The 16,777-nt window shown below is 37.9% G+C and overlaps 1 protein-coding gene across 9 annotated transcripts in view; it reads left to right on the forward strand.

Moving 5' to 3' along the window:
- Positions 1 to 16,777, forward strand: part of LOC122564772 (histone-lysine N-methyltransferase EHMT1-like) — a 144,565-nt gene that overhangs the window by 115,129 nt on the left and 12,659 nt on the right. For 8 of the 9 annotated variants that reach the window (XM_043719980.2, XM_043719978.2, XM_087998492.1 and 5 more), the window contains 5 exons: positions 816 to 970; positions 6,783 to 6,950; positions 8,944 to 9,088; positions 15,724 to 15,801; positions 16,116 to 16,231. In XM_043719980.2, the coding sequence (XP_043575915.1) occupies positions 816 to 970; positions 6,783 to 6,950; positions 8,944 to 9,088; positions 15,724 to 15,801; positions 16,116 to 16,231 (662 nt within the window). Of the gene's footprint in view, positions 1 to 815; positions 971 to 6,782; positions 6,951 to 8,943; positions 9,089 to 13,227; positions 13,334 to 15,723; positions 15,802 to 16,115; positions 16,232 to 16,777 lie in introns of those variants that run through there. The other variant, XR_015760738.1, reaches the window with a different exon arrangement.

Consider the following 16,777-nt stretch of genomic DNA (forward strand, 5'->3'; position numbering starts at 1 on the left):
CAGCTCTTTCTAACTACAGAGCACACAGTGATACAGTCTCCCTGATCTAATCTCAGAGACCTGCTTAAGCATCAGGGTATGTTCAAAGACTGCCAAACTGAAAACCTCCACTCTGGTACAGACATGATAGTTTGAATGGCTTACTTCTGTACTCTAAAATTCTATGATTCTATTTGGACAGGGCCTTGCTTATTTTCTTACACATCCCAGTATTCTGAGCAGCCAAATGGAAAAGAAAGCTAGGCCTATTCACTGCAGTTAGCTTTCCATATACCCAGACCTAATTAACCATCTATCAAAGTGCTCTTCATTACATTTTGTTTTTAGTGGGACATTGCTCAGAAGAAAATACAGGCTTTTTGCAGCCCATAGGTCATCACAAGTACTTTAGCAGTTTTCGCTAAAAGCATCAACTTTTGTTTGTCTTTCGTATCTGAAAACCTAAGTCTCACAAAATTATTCTTTGAAGATGATTTAATTTGATGTAACTTTATTTTCAGCAATGCAACTGGTATCTTGGTCCCTTACTTATCCTGTTATTATAATTTTTGCTGTGAGATCATTGATAAAAATCCATTATTTAATTCTAAATTATAGATTGGCTTTTGGAAGAAAACATTTTGTATTTCTCATCAAAAATCACAATAATAAAGTCTACAGTGTTATTTTTAACAATTCTCTGATGTTGAAGCACAATTAAAGTTTCATAGCTGGTGTGGACACAGGCCAAATGGCTTCATTTTGTGTCCTCATTTTTCTATCATTGTATTGTTCTACATTAAAAGTTGTTCTCTTTCCCTATTTTTATTGCACAGGAAGAGAATATCTGTTTGCACTGGGCAGCTTTCTCAGGGTGTGTGGATATCGCTGAGATATTTTTAAATGCAAAGTCTGATCTAACTGCAGTAAATATGCATGGTGACTCTCCTTTGCATATCGCATCAAGAGAAAATCATTATGAATGTGTAGTGTAAGTACTACTGAATATCCTGAACTGTCATAGATAATGTGATGGTGTGTAATAATTCACTCGGAGTCCATGTTCTGGCAGCATGCCCTTTTACATGCATGTTGTAGTCTGGAGCTGTGAATAGTGATGTAGAGGCCTCATTTGTTCTCACTATCACATGCCTAACCAGGAATATGTCTTGTGCTCCTAATACCTGCCATTGGTGCATATGGGAAGGATTTGCAGATTAATACTCACCCGAACTGGCCATAAACGTGCCTTCCTCTTGGCCCTCAAGGAATTTGAACCAGAATTTTGGGCTTCGAAACGTTATCCTCCACCTCCAATGTCTTCTCCGATAATGATATAATAAGGTGCAGTTTTTCAAGTTGAAATGATAAGTTCAACTAGCCGGTATTCCTGAGATTTGGAAAGAAAAAATGATTTCCTTTAGGCAAGCTGTAAGAGATTGACTAATGATGCATGAACAGAATATAGTTATTTTTGTTGAATTCACATTGATCTTTGGACATTCAGCTAGTCAACTGACTGCTCAGCTTAACTGCCTTTTGGCATTTATCAAAAAAAAAAATTGTTTGCTTTTGGCTTTGTTTTGGATTTGCTATGACAAATGTTAGGTTTCTTTACATTGTTCCTCTCCCTTCCTTTAGAATTACAAGATCAATTAAGTAACAATGAGGAGGGGTCTTTCGGCTTTCCTCATTTCATCCTCTTCACCTGACCACTGTAAAGATTTCTGTTGTTATTAGCCTCAGGCCATACCTCTGGATAACTAGATTCTTATTAAATGACATCTCCAGCAAGGAGCCAGTTACAGAGTTTTCTTGACAATCTTGATAAATAATAAAAATATGATGTCAAGGACATACACATAGATACAAAGTTGTAAAGATATTGTGTTCAATATGAAAGGAAGATGGAAGGAATATACAGTATTTAAATCCTTAGCATGCCCTTCACATTTAAAGGTTTTAATCTGAGATTATGTTTCTTTAATTGATATCTTGTATCCCCAGCAGTTGCAAGCATTGCAGAACCCTTCAAATTCTAATTGTCAAGATGTTTATCTCCAATTTTGTATATCATCGGCTGTTTTCATCTTTCAAGAGGTAGAAAGCTTTCTCCAGTTTTGCAGGGTGAAATTCATCTCCTCTGCCAAAAGTAGTAGCCTGACATATAAACTGGTTTGTGTATTTTGATATTGCAACTAATTTGTTTAATCACCTATGTTAAATCTATCATACAGATGATTTTGTCCAATTTTTAGAATCATAGAATCCTTAGTGTGTGGAAACAGGCCAAGGTGGTACATGTATGGAATGAACTGCCAGAGGAAGTGGTGGAGGCTGATACAACATGTAAGAGGCATTTGGATGGGTATATGAATAGGAAGGGTTTGGAGGGATATGGGCCGAGTGCTGGTAGGTGGGACTTGATTGGGTTGGGATATCTGTTTGGCTTGGACGTGTTGGACCGGAGGGTCTTTTTCCATGCTGTACATCTCAATGACTCTAAGTCCACACCATCCCTCCAAAGAGCATCCCACCCAGATCTGCCTCATACCCTGTCCCTGTAACAGTGCATTTTCCATTGCTAATCCGCCTAGCCAACATGTTCTTAGTCATTATGAGAAATTTAGCATAGCCAATCCACATAACCTATGCATGGAGTCATGGTTATACAGCATGGGAACAGACCGTTTATTCCAGTCAGTTCATGCCAAGCATAATCCCAAACTAAATTAGTCCCACCTGCCTGCTCCTGGCCCATATCTTGTCAAACTGTTCCTATTCCTATACTTATTTTGGACTGTGGGAGGAAACTGGAGCAACCTGGAGGAAACCCATGCAGACACAGGGCGAATGTCGTATGTGGAGTTTGTACAGTCGCCTGAAGGTGTATTTGAACTCTGGTCCCTGGCGCTGTGAGGCAGTAGTGTTAACCACTGGGTAAAAACAAGGACTGCAGATGCTGGAAACCAGAGTCTAGATTAGAGTGGTGCTGGAAAAGCACAGCAGGTCAGGCAGCATCCAAGGAGCAGGAAAATCGACGTTTCGGGCAAAAGCCCTTCAGGAATACAGGCAGGGTGGAGAGATAAATGACACGGGGGTGGGGGTGTAGAGAAAGTAGCATTGAGTACAATAGGTGAATGGGGGTGGGGATGGAGGTGATAGGTCAGAGAGGAGGGTGGGGAAGGTAGCAAAGAGTACAATGGGTGAATGAGAGTGGGGCTGGAAGTCATAGGTCAGAGGGGAGGGTGGAGCGGATAGGTGGGAAGGAAGATCGGCAAGTAGGACAGGTCATGAGGGCGGTGCTGGAGTGAGGTGGGGCTTGGGTGAGTTAACCACTGAGCAACGATGCCACCTCGATTTTGGTTTGACTAAGTGTGGCTAACCTGTGTGGTTAGTGATTGCTGTGGCCATTTTGGTTAAGTGTATTTCCTTTTTAAAAGCCATTTCAGTTGATGAAATTCTCAGATATTCCTATCAGACGATGGAATTTGAAAATCGATAATCCATATCTTATATATGGTATTCTTAAATTAAATCTCAAAGTTTTCATCTAAAATCTCAAAATATTTTCTGTTTTAACTTTAATTGGAGACTGTAGGTGTCCTGGGCAACCTCCTTAACACTTCAAAACTTCTTCCTTAATTTTAAATAATTGCTTTGTAGGACAGAACTTGAACATTACACTTCGTGGTTCTTCTGTTGGACAATATTAGCCAAGTAAACCAGACCGTGCTAAAGTTGCACTGGAAACTAATTCGAAAACAGTGTTTTTATTGCATGTGCTAAAAATTACGTATGTTTGTGCACTGGCCCCTGTCCTGTGTAGGCAAAGGTAGTTTGTGCATACATTGCACCTTTTTCTTGATAAAGGATTATGGTTACTACCCATCTCTGGTGCATTGTCTACAGCTATACTCTGACCAGTCAGAGATTTGCGTATCTGGTCTGATGTTCATCCGCTAATCATAATTAACAATAAACATTTCCTGCTGCATTTCCATTTCAACAAATTAGCAACTTCTTATGGTGTATAAATGGTTTTCCACTTTCAGAGTTTGGTTTTGTTTATCCCAATCTTGACAAGTTCAAGATGAAACATTTCAACTTGTCTCTTTATGGTAATATTCAAGTTCCTCAATTTTACTTTCCTTACTCTCTTAGGAAAAATTACTTGTTGATTTCATCGCAAAATTATTCCCTTTTAGCTGTTGTTTTCTGAGGTTGATTGTACTTGTGAATATTGGCCCTTCACTATTGTAAGGAAGAAAGGTTTTTCTTTTGAAGAAAAGCATCTTTTCTCCCCATCACCAAATTACTATGTGGTGATACTGTGGCTTTAAGAGGTGTATTTGGTCTTTTGATTTATGAAGAAAGGTTGCGATAGAACTGATGAGTAGTCTGCTCAGTCTATAGAGTAAACCACTTGTGAGGCCTTGTTTTTTTTTTTAAAAAAAGTTGGAACAATAGAAGTAGCCTGAATGGGTGAGGTCAAGCTCCCACAGAATCAGGGTTTTTAGTTTTAGCTTTCTGCAGTTGCTGGGGTCTTGAAGTTGGATGTGGAAGCTCTTATTCCTGTCTCTGTTACAACTAAAAGCTGAGGTTCTCTTTCTGCTGCTAGAATTGCATGTGGAACAATCTATTTTGCTGAATTTGCCTTTGCCAAGTGTGTGTTTATGGCATCTTGTTATATTGGAACCGTTTATTAGTAGTAGTTAATATATATTTACTATTTGCGAAGCATTTCAATAGTCACAGTTAAGCTAATTATTTTGTTTTTATTTATTCTGCGTTTTAACTGTAGTGTAAAAATAGTGTTTTTTTTGTTTAAAATCGAGTAGTTCGACCAATTGAATTGCATCTGGAATGCAATGCTTTACATTTACCTTTTAAAATAAGAAAACATTAGGGTCTAGGCTATCTTCTTAATATATTTTTGAGGGGTTTTGGTTCGGTCTGTTCCATAACAAACTGGGGGCTCTTGTTGGGATCAAAATCTCTTAATTCCTGATTGGCTTTAGGATTATTGGACTCAAAGGCACTGATTGGTGACTGTGTTGGTTTATTTTATTTTAGATATTGCATTCAGTTGGTTTAAACATGGCACGCTTTGGTAATAATGGCTCTTTCAGTCGATAAGAGTTTCCTGGGGGTGAAAGAAGTCACTTTGTGTGTTTTACTGAAAATGAGCAAGTCATGCAATTGGCACGCAAGTTGGAATTGCCTGTGTCTGTGTGGAAAGGGGGAATAATAACTTTTACAATTGCCAGGAATGCAGTTGGAATATTGGTGATTGCTAAAATTCAATTACAAATTAAATAGCTTGAATTAGGGACAATGGCAAGGGAAAGAAACAAAAAGGGAAGGATAGACCTGGCAGAACAAAGAGAAGGGGAAATGAAACAGTTTGAATTACAATTAAAAGCACCGGAAAAAGAAAAGGAAAGGACGACTTACAGAAGAAAGGGAGAAAGAGAGAGTTTTTTGAAGTTCGGAAGTTAGAACTGAAAGCTCAAAGTCAACTTAAAGTGGCAGAAGTAGAGGTGAAAGGTAGGAGTAGTGGTTAGGACAGTGATTGACAGCAATCTCATTTGAGCCAAAGGCCTTGTGGGAATGCATTTCCAAGTGTTGCCTAAGTTCAATGAGAAGGATGTAGAAGCTTTTTTCATTTCATTTGAGAAAGTTGGTAAACAAATGAAGTGACCATGTGGGTATTGTTGAACCAAACAAAGTTGGTAGATAGAGCTAGAGGGGTGTTTGCATCACTATTTTAGAAGGTATGTGGGGAGTATGAGAAGGTGAAAAGCCATCTTAACTCCATATCAGCTAGTACCAGAAGCCTAAAGGTGGCATTTTAGTAATCTGAGGGGGGATCCTGGTCAAAAGAACATAGTGTTTGAAAGTATCAAACAAAGTAATGTTCGTGGGTTGATAAGGTCATTAAAAATAGATCAAACATCTGTCGCTCTTAGCGAGACGATTATTTTGGAGGAATTCAAAAAAACTCTTCCTGAAGTAGTGAGAACTTGTACGGAGGATCAGAGAGTTAAGATTGCAAGGTTAGCAGCGGAAATGACAAATGATCTGTGAGGGATAGAAGTTGGGGGATAAAAGAAAGCCTCAAGTGGTCAGGGAAAAGGAGCCCTCATTGAAGATAGTGAAGATAGTTTACCATAGGGTACAAAGGAAACCCATGAGATGGAAAGAGAAATGGGGTTTAAATAAAAAGCTCAGGTGGTTTCACTGTAATAAAGTCTATAGAGTTGCAATTAAATAAATTCTTTTATTTTTATTGTGTAGTTTGACTGTAGTGTAATAATAGTGTTTTGTTTAAAGTCCAGGAATTTGACCAATCGAATTGTATGTGGAAAGCAATGCCTTACACTTATCTTTACAATAAGAAAAAGTTAGGTTCGAGGCTATCTTTTTAATACATTTTGATGGGGTTTGGTTTGGTCTGGTCCAGAACAACTGCTTTATTATTATTATTGAGCAGTGTAGAAAAATCACCGGTTTCAAAAGCAGTATGTGTATCACATGTTGCACAGCATTTCTTTTATCATTTTGCTTAAACTGATTGAACAGATCCACCTCTTGTACTTCAGTGAAGTACACATGTGCAGAGATAAATTGAGATTGAGAATGATGTTATAAAATACAACATAGAATGAAGTATGAACTGTTGTAGTTTAACACAAGTTAGGAAAGATTCACCTTTCAAGTGAAAATGAACTTCAAATAATTGCCATTTAACATCCATATTAATATTCTGGCACTAAAACTGGTTATCTGTGCACCATTAGGCTTTTTCTTTCACGTGGGGCTGATGTTAACATTAAGAATAAGGAAGGCGAAACACCACTCGAATGTTCAAGTCTGAACTCTCAAGTGTGGGTAGCACTACAGATGAACAAAAAACTTAAACAAGCATCAGCTAATAAGATTACCCAGGTTGAGAAGATAGTTGGCAGGTACAGTATTGCACATTCTGACTTGCAGCTTCAGTTTTCAGAGCAAAATATTTTATTTTGAGTGCATTTGTATTTTACATTTTGAATGTGAGAACTAATTTTCTTGCTGTTATCATATCACCATATTCACACATTGGAAATGGCCTTGGAGCAGAGTTAGCTATAATACTGATTGAATGGTGATGTTAACTGTATCAGCATTTGGTTAATCAGATTTCATGAAATGCATTTAATATGAAAGATTGATTTGAAAATTACACCAAGTAGTTAAGTAATTTCTTTCTTCAAAAGAATAACAAACTTTTCAGTTTCATTAGATACTTAATTTTCTCTTCTATGCTCTTACATGTCATGTTTTGTTTAATTGTTAAAGATAACGTTAGTACTGCAGTTACTTGTCAGTTCCAATTTGTTGAGGAGAGACATGCAGAGAGGAGATGTGACTTTTTTGGGGGATGGATTTCTTGCATGTTTTCTGCTACTATTTAACTGTTGATCTGTGAATGTATTTATAAATAGTGCTTAAGCATTTAATGGCAGCATACATACTGGATTATTTTTCCATGTTATTTATCCACTGCCGAATGTTGCGGTTTAAATTTTTGATTTGTAACATGTTTTATTTGACTGTTCTGTTTATCTACATAGCAATAGTCTCTGCCCTTCAAAGTATGTGATGTACAGAGGAATCTCGATTATCTGGCATTCGATTATCTGAATTTCTGATTATCCGAACAAGATCGCAAGGTTCCGATACTTGGTTAAACTGTGTTATCCGGCATTCGATTATCTTAATGCCTCTGTCATTTGGATCATCGAGGTTCCTCTGTACTTTTAAGATAATTCTGAGTGAGGGGATAAGTACTTTACCCTTTTTATTGTTCATCTTGCACTGCATTATCACTGACAGTAACTAACACTAAGACTTGCAGCAGAATCAGAGGCTCCTGTAAATGAAGCAAATTTAAATTGCAGTCATTTGGATAACCAAGTGTAGAATATGTATTCACATACAAACAGTAATAGATGCTTTTTCACTGAAGTTTTAAAATTTTTGATTTGTCAACTGTTGTTTCAGTTTCTTTGATGAAGAAGTATAACTGCACAGAAATCAAAATTTTAGTATGTTTAGTAAATGAGTCCTATGATCAACTGCGCCATCTATAGAAAAAAATGTTATAGGTCTTATCCCCAAACTGTTGTTTGATCTGTACTTGTGACAGGGCTAGAAATTGACTACTACCATCCTGCCTCTTCATACTGTGATATTGAATGTCACCTAAACAGTGTAGAGAGAAAAATCAGGCAGGAATGCAAAGGATGCTCCACTATTAAGCATACCTATTATCAAACAAGTTCTGGAACATCATTATCGCATCATTGACCCTGCTGATTTTTCTTCTCTCTTGCACAAGTGATACATAATATCTAAGTGATAAAAATGAGAAGTTACTTTTTGGTTAAGTTACACAGGCAGCAATTGATTTGGCGAAAGTGAGAACTGCAGGTGCTGGAGCTTCGAGTTGAGAATATGGTGCTGGCAGCATCTGAGGAACAGGAGAGTTGACTTTTCAGGCAAAAGCCATTGATTAGGAATGCATTCCTGATGCATTTGCGCTTTTGCCCGAAATGTCGATTCTCCTGTTCCTTGGATGCTGCCTGACCCGCTGTGCTTTTCCAGCACCACACACTCGACAGCAATTGATTTGAACAAGTTTTATCAATTTAGAAACAAAATTCCATGATGATTTGTGTGATATATCTTCATCGCTATGTAGCTAAATTCTTGTTGCAGTCAGACAAATTCCTGAATATTTTTTTAAGACCAGTTCAATTAGTACTTTGCAAAACTGTGAAATTGAAAACAAGTTTGTTTGTATATGTCTTTTTGTCTTCACTATAACCTTTCTAGTTGTATACTTGTTAAAATTGTTTTGCTCATTGATGTGCCTTCAACAAGAAAATGTTCTTTTCTTCAAAATGCACCTAACAGAGATATTGGTCGAGGTTATGAACGTGTGCCAATTCCATGTGTCAATGGTGTTGATGAAGAACCTTGTCCAAATGACTATAAATATGTTTCCCAAAACTGTGTAACATCTCCAATGAACATTGATAGGAACATCACACATTTGCAGGTATGTTATGAGTTCAACGCTTCAAAGGCAGTTTGCATTACTGAATTCAATAGAAATCTGAGCAGCAAAGAACATAATGAAAGTATGAGTTGTCATTTTTAAAAAAAGTGATTTGTTAAGGATCTTCTAGGAAATATGCCTGCTGTCTCTTCCTCAACTGACCCAAGTATCCCCAAGACCCTCATTGACCCCATTCAATACTGCAATTGGTTCATTGCCATTATAGTGGTTGGATATAGGTGATAGATACTACCTTGCAAATGTTATCCACATTCCAAACTTTCATATATACATTTTAAAAAACAAAATTATGAATCCACCTTTAGTTAAATTGGGAAAATGAAGAGCTATAAATCAGCTGTAAACTGTGGGCAATATTTGTACTGTAATTGAGCCCAACTGACAATTTTACAGAAAAAAACTTACCAAAATTAATATACTCCAGTTCTTGCATTAGAAGAATTATATCCGGGAAGAGATGAAGCATTAGCACATTTTTACCTTGCACTCATTAGGACGTTTTGCAAGAATATGCATTCAAGGGGGAGAACCGACATATGTGACAGGAGGGTGCTGATTGGTTGGTTCGCAAGTGAACGTTGAATGCTGATTTTATATAAAGCCTGGTTGTTAACTTTTAATCCAAAATCCTGCAGTCTTGACCATAATCTTTAACTTAAGTATCCAAAAATAAAAAATAGGCAGTAGGAGCCAGTGTCTTTTCTTTCTTAATACTTCATTCAAGAGGTTAATGTCAGTTGTACTACCTCAGAACTTTAGAAGGTGTCATGTAGCAAACAAAAGTTATCTTGACTATTTTCTATTTTAAAAATATTGATGGCATGAGGGATGTTGAAAGTCATTCTGAGATTTTTCTTAGTACATTCTTGACATGAATTTTCCAATTGTACTTGATTATACATAACTATATTTGGCAGTTAGCCTTCACAACATTGTGAATTTCCGTACACTTATCCCATAAGTAGAGATTGTCCTATACTGGAAAAAGATTAAATATAGAAACGGTGTTATCTTTCCATTAATACAGAATAGAACTGGGGATTATAGGACTAGGATTAATAATTGGCAACGTTCTTGCCTAAAAAGAGGAAGATGGTTTTGTGTTAAAATTCTACTTCAGTACACAAAAAGATTAACTAAACCTTGAAGTAATATTTCACAGAATAGAAGTGACATAATGGATCTGCCACCTAATATAATTTTGCCTTTTATGTATATGTTAATAAGATATGTATCTGCAGTTTTGGTTTCCATCATTTTTGCTGCTTAACTAAGTTGGTTGTTACCATGCATTTGTCAAGAGCTATTGGCTATTATTTGAAGTTGTAATTCTTAACTTATGATTAAACTTGCATTAAAGCAACTTCATATTGTTAATAAAAGTTATCACATAGTTGCTGAATTGTCATTACTTCAAAGAAATGCTGCAATATCCCAAACAGTCAAAAACGTGAAAACTAGAATGGCTATTCAAGAGTTTTCATATATTGGTTGACACTGAATATACTGTCTATAATTTGTACAAATTAATTGTTGTACACTCTAAGCTAACATGATGCGATTGTGTAGCACTTTTTATTCTATACATACGATTAATAAGAATTTCCATGGCATAGGAATCACAGATCATTCACGCAATTTCAGTTTCATATCCCACAAACGTTATTTCATTGTCAAGATCACCAGGTGAGTCCACCGCATGGTCGTGAACTTAATTAATTGTTTATTTTACTTTTAATTTGTATGATTCAAACCAATCGTGGCTCAGTGGCTAGCACTGCTGCATCACAGCACCAGGGTTCCAGGTTCACTTTCAGCCTTGGGTGACTGTCTGTGTGGAGTTTGCACATTCTCCCCATGTCTGCATGGGTTTGTGCAGGTGCTCTGGTTTCCTCCCACAGTCCACAGATGTGCAGGTCAGGTGAATTGGCCATGCTAAATTGCCCATAGTGTTAGGTGCATTAGTCAGAGGGAAATGGGTCTAGGTGGGTTACTCTTTGGAAGGGGGTGTGGACTGGTTGGGTCGAAGGGCCTGTTTCCACACCGTAGGGAATCTAATCAAATCTAATGTAGATCAGCAGTCAAGCTTTTCCTTTAAACAGGTTAAAGGTTAGTTTATAGCAATCGCTGTCAACGTTGTGAGGGTCAGCATTGACCAGAAACTGAACTTGACTAGCCATTTAAGTACTATGGCTACAGAAGCAGCTCAGAGGCTAGGGTTTCTGCAGCAAGTAACTCACTTCCTGACTCTCCAAAATCTGTTCACCATCTACAAGATGCAAGTCAGGAGAGTGATAGAATGCTCCCCATCTGTTGGGATAAGTGTAGCTCCAGCAGCATTCGGAAAACTTGAAACCATCCAGGACAAAGCAGCCTGCTTGATTGACACTCCATCTGCTAACATTTATTTCCTCCATGACTGAAGTTCAGTAACAGCAGTGTATACCATTTACAAGATGGACTACAGAAATATTGCAAAGCTGTTTAGGCAGCACCTTCGAAACCCACAACACAATCATCTAGAAGCTCAAGGGTGACACACAAACACGAAGACCATCACCTGCACTTTCATCTTCAAGATGCACATGATCCCGAACTGAAAATATGTTCCCACTTCTTTGGTGTTGCTTGTACAAAATGCAGGACATTTCTCCCTGATAGTGTTGTGGATCAACCTGCAGCAAATGGTCTGTAGCAGTCAAGAAGGAGATGATAAGAAATTTCGTCACCTTGTAAGTGTCGAGACTAGAATTCTTAGCGATTTTTGAGAAGATTTGTAGCTCAAGTTGATGATAAGTTCATAAGTTAGCTCGCTTGAGCCTGAAGGTTTGTTTTCAGACGTTTCATCACCATACTAGATAACATCATCAGTGAGAGTCTCTGGTGAAGTGCTGGTGGTTTTATCCCGCTTCTCTATTTATAGGTCTTGGTTTCTTCAAGTGGGTGATGTCATTTCCGGCTCTTTTTTTTTTCAAAGGGAGATAGAATCTAAATCGATGTGTTTATTGATGGAGTTTGGTTAGAATGCCATGCCTCTAATAATTCTCATGCGTGTCTTTGTTTCACCTGTCTTAGAATGTGTGTGTTGTCCCAGCCAAAGTGGTGTCCTTCTTTGTCTATATGTATGGAAACTAGTGACAGTGGATCCTGTCTTTTGGAGGCTAGTTCGTATTCATGTATCCTGGTGGCAAATTTCTTGCTAGTTTGTAGTGTTTTTTTTTTTAACAGTTCTTGCATGGTATCTTGTAGTTTTGCTGGTGGTATCTAATGGATCCATTAGGTTCATTAGTCGCTGTTTAAGTGTGTTGGCAGGTTTGTGGGCTCCCATGATGCCAAGGGGTCGGAGTAGTCTGGAAGTCATTTCTGATATGTCTGTGATGTAAGGTAATGTGGCTGTAGTTTTTGGTTGCGTTGTGTCTGCTTGTTTCTGAGGAATCGGCAGATTGTGTTTATTCGGTACCTGTTTTTCTAGAAGACATTGTATAGATATTTTTCTTCTGCCTTTTGTGGTTCTTGGGTGCTGCAGTGGGATGTAGCTCGTTGAAATAGTGTCTTGATAAAGCTCTATCTGTACAATGTTTTGTATTCTGTACAGATTTGGTCTCCTTTTTTTGAGAAAAATGATAATTGTGTTACAAGTAGTTCAAAAAAACGTTCACATGACTCATTCCTGGGATGAAGTTTTTACCTTGTGAAGAAGGATAGAACAGTTTAGATCTATACCCATTAGAGTTTACGAGAATGAGACATGATCGTATTTAAACCTACGATCTTGAGGGGACTTGATTGGGTGGATACCAACTGGATATTTCCTCTTGTGGGGGAGATTAGAACTAGATAACCAGTTTAAGAATAAAATGCCTCCATTTGAAGACAGATTAGTTTTTTCTTTACTTAAGAGGTCATAAGTCCGAATTTCTCTTTCCTGGAAAGCAGTAAAAACTCAATTCTTTTTAAGTTGCAGTAAAGGTTTGTGAAGGCTGCTGAGAACTTTAAATTAAGGCTACAACCAGATCAACCATGATCTTATTTAATAGGTGGCAGGGTGGCTCAAAGGGCTTAATGGTCTACTTCTGTTCTGAACTCCTGTGATCCTATGTTTTCTTGTGCCTCCATAGATTTGTTGGAGGAACATTAGAAAACTGGAGGGATTGTGTTTTCTAAATCACCTGCCAGAGGAGAGCAAAAGGGAAGAATGAAATGACAGGAGAGTAAAGCATGAAGGTCAGTTTGAAGCATCTTTCCTGCCACTTAAGTAGGGATGAAAGATTTTTCTTTTTGGGATTTAATCCACTGAACTGCTTAACAGGTTTTCAAGGTTCTTAGAACAACAGGTTGAGTTGCAGATTGATGTACTATTTCACACAGTATTGCATTCTTTGATTTTTCTTTGGGGCCAAACATCAGTGATGAGTCTTGAGTAAATATTGTGAATACATAAATGGTCTGGATTTTCCAATGGCCCAGTAGTTAATTCTACAGTATAGATTGGAGTTGTGTATTGGGGTCCCCCAGAATCTTCAATGCAGCAGCCTCCAAAGAATTTTCCTGGGAGATTTTAGGATTCCAATGGGCGATCCCCTATGCCTGGAACTGCCCTGAAAGTATCTATTCTTATTTGGTGGAATTCAAAGGGTTCTGCTGCAGTTATGTAAATTTATAGTCACAAAAGTTAGATAATTAAAAGATACATAGATAATTGTCTCAAGTTCTGGGTAACTATTAAACTGACTCCCAACTTATTGCATGCATCCTCAATTACATCTTTCCAGAAGGCTTTTGCCCCCGGAACTGTGGTGTGACCTTTCTTTCTGCCATAGGACCTGCTGCCACCCCCGCCTCCTCTCCCCTCCCAACCCCCCAATGTGATAACTTTTTAAGTAAGTCATTTACTCATTGACATTTGTAACACATCATTTTACAAAGGTTCCAACATTTTTTTGAAGAAGTAAAAATGTATGTGTAAATTCATTTGTCTATTAGAGCAATTTCAAACTGATGAAGTAGTACCTCCAAATTGAGATGTTAAATTATGGTTAAAAAAATGGTAAACTTTTTCTGAGGATGGATTATTGATGCTTCTATCACGGGCTGATATTAATGGAAGTGATTTTTGATAATTGCCCTGATAACAATTTCAAATAGTGACTTATTTCAGAAATTGTGCTTTTAAATACCTTCACTGGGAACCGTACTAAAAATGTGGTTTCACATTTTCTACCTAACTGGTGAATATTCAATGCCAATATTGCTGAAAAAATTGAAAGCGTGGATATTAATAGGGAGTTTGCACATGTGGTTGTTTTTATGATAGTTATCAGTGTACTGGAGGAATATCCATCCTCAGTTCTGTCTTCAGGAATGTGTTACTTTTTTAAAAGCTAGTTAATTCTGACTGCCAATGGAATTTATTTTTGCTGTGTTTTTTAAAGAAAACTTGTAACCAGTGCTGAGTGGCTGGTTGGATTTCAGGGAAGGATTTGGAACTTTGGAGATTCAAATATGTCCAGATAAATTGATTTGCTTCTCTAGTGAATTTGAGACTAGCCTTCAAGATTCTGTGCTTAGATTGTGCTTAGGATTCAGATTATCTATTTACTCTTTCACAAAGGATCAAGGAATTCCATCCGGAAATTAGCAAACTGACTATTTAGCAAAATTAGCTGAGGCCTAAGGAATTTGGTCCAGTTTTTCTACCAAGTAACAATTATTCATGATGAGGAAAACTTTGGCCATCAAAAAGGGCATTTTTAAAGTATTGATGCTGCACTTGAATCATGTTTAGTATGCCTGGCTAAATTGCATCAGGAGATAGTGAGGACTGCAGATGCTGGAGAGTCAGAGTTGATGAAGTGTGGTGCTGGGAAAAGCACAGCAAGTCAAGCAGCATCTGAGGAGCAGGAGAGTCAACATTTTGGGCAGGGCCCTTCTTCAGGATTGGGGAGGGGCAAGGGGTCTGAGAAATAAATAGGGGGAAGGGGTGGGGCTGGGGAAAGGTAGGTGGGATGGCGATAGGTGAATGCAAGTAGGAGGTGATTGTGAGGTTGGTGGGAAGGGTGGAGCAGATAGCTGGGAAGGAAGATGAACAAGTAGGCCTGGGCAAATGGGCAGTGCCAAGTTGGAGGGTTGGACCTGGATGGTGTGGGGGGCTGGGGAGATTTGGAAACTGGTGAACTCAGTGTTGAGGCTGTGTGGTTGTACGCTTCCGAGGCAGAAGATGAGGTATTCTTCCTCCGGTTTGCAGGTGGATTTGCATCATGTAGGATTAATTGAGCTTGTGATCATTTGTTGTGACATTAAATATTACTCCATAGTTTAATGTGAGCAGTGAATTTGCCAAATTCAAAGGAGGGAAAATAAAGTTTTTTTTAAATAAATAGCCCAGTTGTCTTTTAGCAAATGCATGGTACCTCATTTCAATGTACAATCAAATGCCATGGTGCAAAATTTATTTTAACTAACCCAAAGCTTAATTGTCTTAATGACAAATTATTTTAATTCTGTATCACCTTAGCATAATTGATTTTAAAATTAGTTACAGATTTAATTTTTGTTTATGTCTTATCATTGGTGGACTCTCCAAAGGTAATTTTGTCTCTTTAATCTCTGTGCAGTACTGTTTTTGCGAGGATGACTGCTCCTCTAGTAACTGCATGTGTGGCCAACTAAGTATACGTTGCTGGTATGACCAGGTAAGCAAAATAGTTTCAGTTGAGAAAATTTTTTTGCTGTAAATCCCTTTATGGAAACTGTAATTGTTTTCTTCGCACTTCAAGTTGTTTTGATACTGTAGAACTTGGTTATTCCTCAGGTGTGTTTCCATTTCTATCCTATAATCAGTGATGGCATTTGTTTAATGTTGTTAAGCTGAAGAATTGCTCAAAGCTAAACTTGTGTTGAAGAGGTTAACTGTTGGAAGGAATGCATTATGGTTTGAGCTGTTAATCACTTTGTCAGTCACTCATCAAAGTTGAAAATATCACTGCAGTATGCTTTGTATTTTCAGGATGGACGACTTCTTCCAGAATTCAACATGCTGGAACCTCCACTCATCTTTGAGTGTAACCACGCCTGTGGATGTTGGAGGACATGTAAAAATCGTGTGGTGCAAAATGGAATCAGGTCAGGCAGGATTTATTGTGGTTTACTGAAATTCATGAAGATTATAAAATCATAGATCTAGGGCAGTCAGTCATCAAGCCTGGTCCCCCTGTTCTGATTGTGTCCTCAACTCCACTTTCTTCCTCATTTACACAAAATCTTCCTTGTTGATTCAAGATCTGTCTTAACACAGATTTGAATGTAGTCAATCACCTAACCCCCACTGCTTTCTGTGAAAGACCGTTTTATAGACTGAGAAATTCCTCATCATCTCCCTCTTACATGGGGATCTGATATTTTTAAGGTGTGCCCTCAGAGATTTCCCCACGAGAGGAAAGCTCCTCTCCGCATTTACCTGTTAGACCCTTTCAGAGTTTGTGCGTTCAGCAAGCTTACCTTTCATTCTTTTGAATTCCAGTGAGTATAGGGTCATTCTGCCCAGTCTTTCCTCATCAGACAACTCCTTTCATCACAGGAATCAGCACAGTGAATCTTCTCTGAGCTGCTTCCAATGCAAGTATGTCTTTTATGTAAGGTGATGAAAACAACGATTTTCCTAGGATCGGT

This window comes from Chiloscyllium plagiosum, unplaced genomic scaffold (assembly GCF_037043375.1).
Source record: "Chiloscyllium plagiosum isolate Xiang-an unplaced genomic scaffold, Cpla_swu_hap1 HiC_scaffold_21, whole genome shotgun sequence".
Taxonomy (NCBI): Eukaryota; Metazoa; Chordata; class Chondrichthyes; order Orectolobiformes; family Hemiscylliidae; genus Chiloscyllium; species Chiloscyllium plagiosum.